The sequence below is a fragment of the Mustela putorius genome, unplaced genomic scaffold (genome assembly GCF_011764305.1).
Source record: "Mustela putorius furo isolate JIRA1106 unplaced genomic scaffold, ASM1176430v1.1 tig00000095_pilon_pilon_pilon, whole genome shotgun sequence".
Classification (NCBI taxonomy): Eukaryota; Metazoa; Chordata; class Mammalia; order Carnivora; family Mustelidae; genus Mustela; species Mustela putorius.
The window spans coordinates 21322426-21328833 of NW_025421280.1; the positions used below are offsets into that span (position 1 = coordinate 21322426).

At 58.5% G+C, this 6408-nt stretch overlaps 1 protein-coding gene across 1 annotated transcript; it reads left to right on the top strand.

The window, feature by feature from the left end:
• The first annotated feature begins 234 nt into the window (after positions 1-234).
• On the top strand, positions 235-5446 carry CISH (cytokine inducible SH2 containing protein). The gene is made up of 3 exons (XM_004760547.3): positions 235-430; positions 3438-3658; positions 3873-5446. The coding sequence occupies exons 1-3, from the start codon at positions 411-413 to the stop codon at positions 4403-4405; spliced, it is 774 nt and encodes a 257-aa protein (XP_004760604.2). The 5' UTR covers positions 235-410; the 3' UTR covers positions 4406-5446.
• Positions 5447-6408: the final 962 nt, after the last annotated feature.

Below are 6408 nucleotides of genomic sequence, written 5' to 3' on the forward strand. Positions count from 1 at the left end.
GATTGGTCGGCGAGCGGGACCCCGCCCCATTTTCCTGGAAAGTTCTTGGAAATCTGTCAAAGGTGTTTCCTTTAGCTGCCCTCAGCACCGCCCTGGGGAGCGGGCGCCCCCGCCCACACCCCTCCCCCGCCCCGCTGCACAGCCGGCGGTTCTAGGAAGACGTCGCTTCCGGGAAGGGTTGGGACACAGAGGACAAAAGATTAGGCGGCTCGCCCCGCCCCGCCCTCCCGGCCCGCCCCCCGCGCCCTCCCGGCGCGCCCGCGCCGTCGCCGCTCAGTCCCAGCCTGCAGCCTGTGCGCCAAGGGAGCTTCCCCTGCGAGGGATCCCTGCGCCCACTGGCTCGCTCCAGCCGCCGCAGTCCGGCCGAGCCCCAGCTCCGGAACTGCCGTTGCCGCTGCCGCTGCCGGGACATGGTCCTCTGCGTTCAGGGGTAAGTGCGGCTCGCCGCCCAGCGCCCGGCGTCTGCGCTGGGCTTTCGGGATAGTACCGACTCGTGCTCGCTGCCGGCCAGTAAAAAGGCTGGACGGGCCGGAGATGACTGAGTGCGGAAGGAGCTCGGGGTGACGACAGGGAGCGGTGACAACACCGCCACTACCTCTCCTCGCACTGTGGGTAGTGAAACTGGGGGTCGGCTGACGACGGGAGGAACACAGGGCAGCCTAACCCTGGGTTCTGGCTGGAGCGGTTGAACGCCAGGGAAGCGTGTCCTCTAAGACGTGGCTCACCTGCCCAGACCCCCTTCTGGGCCCATAGCTCTATACCCTAGCCTGCAGGCCGTAGGGCCTATCGGTGACCTTGGGTTAGCCCCTGCCCCGCTCTGTCCCATCATCCACCCTTCTGCCATGGGCTAGCGACTAGGCTTTTCTTGGGAAGCCAGCCTGAGATCCATGGCTCCCCCCAGGTTGGCACCTGCTGGCCAGCAGCTCTTGGAAGAGCCTGAGTTTGGCCTGATTTAACTGTGGTACCCCCACAGTTGCGTCACCCCTCCTCTCAACCCGGTCTGGGATCCCATTGTGAGCACTTGGCTCCTGCCTCCCTTCTCCAACTTTCCCCCAAACACTGGGGTGGGGTGGGGGCTGATAAGAAGAGTCTTGGCCTCAGCTGAACATTCTTCCATACATTCCTTCCGCCTTAGCATCCCCTTCAACCAATAGGTCTGATGCTCTCCGGACTGATCTGACAGGAACTCAGAAAGCTCCAGGGAGAGAGAAAGGAGAGATGACTGAGTGTCCACACCCAGGGAGCACGGGGTGGCCCAGTGGGTGGAAGGTGGGGCAAGGCTGAAGTGCCCATTGCCCTGAGCAGTCCTGTTTCCAAGGAGGGAAGCAGGAGGAGCTAGGAAGACTGTACTACTGTATACTTCTCCCTGATGGTCTCCCGCATCTCCCTCCTCTGAATTTTGAGACTCCCGAACACCCCCACACCCTTGTTCTCAGGACCCCTCCCCAATTCTGGGATTCCACATTCTCCACAGGGCCGGTGTTTGGTGTCAGAGACCAAGATTTTTTTTTTTTTTTAAGATTTTATTTATTTGACACAGAGAGACAGCAAGAGAGGGAACACAAGCAGGGGGTGGTGGGAGAGGGAGAAGCAGGCTTCTCACTGAGCAGGGAACCCAATGTGGTATCCCTGGGATCCTGGGATCATGACCTGAGCTGAAGGCAGACTCTTAACGACTGAGCCACCTAGGTGCCCCAGGGAGCAAGATTTTTAAGACCTCCATATATACAGCCACAGTCCATCTGGTGCCCTCCCCAGGTAGGTTTGGGCTGCTGGCTTTGTTGGAGGCGCCCACCCTCAGGGCTGAGTATGCTCCACTGGCATGTGTCCCCATTCAGGACTCACAGGCTGGGCTCCGCAACAGGCACACACACGTACAGGCCACCCACACCTAGAGCACACCCGCTGTCGCCCCCGCTATGGCGATGACAGCTGTGGACACACCCCTCTTCAGATACAGTCATTCACCGGGAGCTTGTCATTCACCAGGAGACCAATAGGGCTGTTCACACACCCAGAAACCATGTTGACCCTAGAGGTGCCCACACCCACAAGTGCCTTGCTAAAATGTCAGGACAGGGCCACCACTGGAGGTTCTGGCCTGAGTGGCTAGCCTGAGCTGAGTTGGGGGACCCAGCAGGCAGGCCTCCAGCTGGTTCCTTGGAGCTTGGCCTCTGGCTCCCCTAGTAGGATTCCAGAGCTCCCGTAAGGTACCCAGAGTGGGTGTGGGTAAGTACGCAGACTGTGGTAGGCCGAGACTGTTGTCTCGGCCCGGATGGAGCACCTTCCCTCCGCTCCTTCCTTTGGCCTGACAGACTCAGCTCAGGAACAGGCAGACCTTGACTCCCCCATGACACGCTTTGCTTTTATGACTTCGGGTTATAAGTTCTCCTTGAAGGCAAAGCCCATGGTTTTGTTATCTCGGTGTCCTGAGGCCCAGCAGGGGACCAGACCTAGGACTGAGGCCTGAGGAGTGAGGAAGGACCAGCAGTCTCTTATTGGGAGCCAGAGCCCATGCCCCTTACTCCCAGGAAGCCCCAGGATAACCATGCTGGGTGGCCTTCCCCTAGAGAAAGGCCACTGCTAAGATTGGGGCTGGCTCGGCAGCCCAACTCTTGTCACCAGAGAACACGGTATAGCCAAACCCGTCAGGATCTAGTCTGGGAGTACCCCTCATTAGAGGGTGGAGAAGCTGAATAGCAAGGTTTGCATAAGATCAGAAAGCCTAGTAGGGCTGGCTTGCCAGGGTGGGATCTGTAACATGGAATGACTACCTTGCCCCGTCTTGGGAGCTTATGTTTGTGGGAGGTGGAACTTGCCAGTGTCCATCCCAGACCCTCAGCTGGGAGGAGGAAGAAATGGGATGGGAGTCTGACCTGTTTGGGGAGATTGTTCCCACCTCTCAGCCCTGGCCAGTTTGGACTGAGTTCTCCCCGACAGGTACTCCTGTCAGGCATCCTGCCATAATTTGGGGGCCTCTGGAGCACCCCACGAAGGTTCAGGCCATGGTTCAAGCAGGACCAGTGCTGTGTAATCAGCCCACCTCAGCCCACAGGGCACCAATGCGAGGCTTCTTTACACTGGATCCTACTGCTGGCGGGGACACCAGTTTCCCATTCTGAGCTAGAAATGCCTCTAAGGACTGATCTGTGTTTTGGGTTGGTGCACAATAGAGAGTTCAATTACTGTTCAATAAATGCAAGAAGGCAGAGGAGGCTCTTTCAAAAATGAATCTCCATGTGGGGGGAAGCCATCAAGGAGGCTTTTGTGCTGACAGCTGGGAGGCGGTGTGCTGACATCATTGAGCCCATGAGTGGGCAGAGGGGGGAACCGAGATGGACGGGCCAGAAGTCATGTAGCCGGCCCCGGGCGCAAAGGATCTCTGGAAGCAGGGTGAGCACAGGGCCTCCACTCACTGCCAATCCCCTCTTTTCTAGGCCTTGTTCTTTGCTGGCTGTGGAGCGAATCGGGCAGCGGCCCCTGTGGGCCCAATCCCTGGAGCTGCCCGAACCAGCTATGCAGCCTTTGCCTGCTGGGGCCTTTCTGGAGGAAGTGGCAGAGGAGACCCCAGCCCAGCCGGAGAGTGAGCCCAAGGTGCTGGACCCAGAGGAGGACCTGCTGTGCATAGCCAAGACCTTCTCTTACCTCCGGGAATCCGGTGAGTTCGAGGAAAGAAGCAGGCCTTGTTCTGGGAAGTCCAGTGGGGAAAGCTTAGCTCTATCTGTTGAGTCTCCCTGCCCTGGAGAGTCTGATGGGTAAGGGGCAGTGTTCCCCATGGAAGCATAATGGGGGAGGCGGAGTCCTCCCCTGCTTTGCGCCCCCAGCTGAATGCCTCTGTGACCAGGCTCTCTGCCCCCTCTCCACTTGCCTAGGCTGGTACTGGGGTTCCATTACGGCCAGCGAGGCCCGGCAACACCTGCAGAAGATGCCAGAAGGCACATTCCTTGTCCGCGACAGCACCCACCCCAGCTACCTCTTCACCCTGTCGGTCAAAACCACCCGAGGCCCCACCAATGTGCGCATCGAGTACGCCGACTCCAGCTTCCGCCTGGACTCCAACTGCCTGTCCAGGCCACGCATCCTGGCCTTCCCCGACGTGGTCAGCCTGGTGCAGCACTATGTGGCCTCCTGTGCAGCTGACCCCCGGAGCGACAGCCCCGACCCTGCGCCCACCCCGGCCCCGCCTACCCCGAAGGAGGATGTGCCTGGTGACCCAGCGCTGCCCGTGCCCACAGTCACGGCCGTGCACCTGAAGCTGGTACAGCCATTCGTGCGCCGAAGCAGCGCCCGCAGCCTGCAGCACCTGTGCCGCCTCGTCATCAACCGCCTGGTGGCTGACGTGGACTGCCTGCCGCTGCCCCGGCGCATGGCCGACTACCTCCGGCAGTACCCCTTCCAGCTCTGACCTGCCAGTGTGGCTGCCGGGCCTCATCCGGCCATACCCTGGAGGGGACGGTAACCCCAGCTGGACTTGGGCTCCCGTCATCCCTCCTCAGGTCACCCGGTGTCTGTGTGCAGCACCTGACCAACTGGACCAGGAAGAGTCAGCAGGAACAAGGCTACAGGGGTGGGGGATGTCTGGAAAAGCGTTTCACAACCTAGAAGTCAGCCCCCACCCCAGCCCCCATGTGGCTGGAGTGAGCCATGGGTCAGAAGAGAGGGAGACAGGCAGGACCTGTCTCATCCTGTGGGCTGAGCCCAGGCCCCCACTTGCCTGCTATGGCCTCCTGAACTATGTAGACTTTGCCGGCCCTGGTTTCTCAGTCCACAGGGGTAGGGCGGGCCCCCTCCTTCCAGCCACCCTGTCTCAGGGCAGATGGTGGCTAGAGGAACTGAGGTTGGCAGTGACGGTCCCCCCAGTGGGGGAATAGGCCAGACTGGGGGACTGCCAAGTTATACAGTATTTATTTATTTATTCTCCTTGGGTTGGTCTCAAGCTGAGCCAACCCCACGTCTCTGCCCTGAGCCCCAAGTGCTCTCGAGACCCCAGCTCTGCCCCAGCTTCTCTGGTTCTTCCTTGTGGAGAGCCTCACCCTGAGACCTGTTGCTGGACCCAAGGCAGTTCTGGATATCCTGGCGCTGACCCACCCACCTGTGAATGTGCCCCCCGCCTTCTGCTGTGGAAGGGTAGATAAATGGACAAGAAAATAGGAGCCCGGGCGTCAGTGCCCAGCAGAGCCCACCTCTCCCCACCCCTGCAGGGCAGAGCCCTACCTGCACAGAGCTGGTCTGGCTGGGCCACGGGCCTGCGGGAGCGCGCAGGTCGCCCCAGGTCTGCTGGGCCCACTTCCTGCCTGGGAAGGCACCTGCACGTGAGAGGGAAAGGCCTACATATCTGATAAAGACTTTATCAAATAATTATTATAACAAGCAGAACCCAGTTTGGTAGTCTTTTTTCTTCTACTGATTTTTCTGTATTGACAATAAACTTGTACTTTTCATTTAAGGAGCCCTGCATGGGTCCTCTTTTGAGTTCTTATACAGTTTGTCCCCTTTGATGATATTATTATTTGCCACTTTACATCTGGATCAGCTGGGGCCCAGCAACCTTGTGTAGCTAAGCAGTCCTGCTAGGGAACCCCCTAAAGGGTAGAGGGGAACAGGGAGCAGCCTTTCTCTCTCACTACTTGTTGCTCCCCTTGGAGGATGGGAAGCAGGAGGTTGAAGGCCAGCTGGACTGCCTGCAGGGTCACTGACCAGGCTGCTGCCAGCGGGGGGGCAGTGGCAGAAGGGCACCAGACCTGAGAGGTGTAAACAGATGTCAATTGAAGACCGAACGTGGAGGATGCTGGGGGATGGGTGCTACAGGGGCACCCACTCCTAGGGGCTGTGTCTTTAGAGATGAGGCCAACAGCAAATTCAGAGCCAGTCATTTCAGGGAGGAGGTACAGGGAGTGCAGAAGCACCAGGTCATGACTGGGAATCTCCTATTCCCGGACCACAAGGAGGCATGGGGAAGGGTCATTCTGTGCAGTGTGGCAGAACAGGGGAGCTGGGGATAGTGGCCAATAAGCCAGCAGGGTCTGGCCTGAGCCGCTGTGGAAGGTCTGACCTGGAAGGGCTGTGACACAGGCTAGTTGGGGTTAGAGGCACCCCTCTCCTCTCAGGGCCCTATACCCCAGAAGTAGATGGGAGAGCAATTAAAATGAAAACACTCTCCATCACCCAATGGCCTGACTTTGTAAAGCTTCTGTACCTGAAATTCCACTGTGTCCTGAAATTTTCTGCACTTCCACTTGAACAACCCCTAGGAAAGCTGCTCTGAAACTCATTTATAGCCTCCTGGCCCTCATTTTAGAAATTGTTCTAACCTTCCTGTTTTCTTGGGACTTAGATGATTAGAAGAGACCAATGCTGGCAGATTGAGAGCAGAAGGGTATCAGGAGTGCTATACTCATGGCGAGGTGG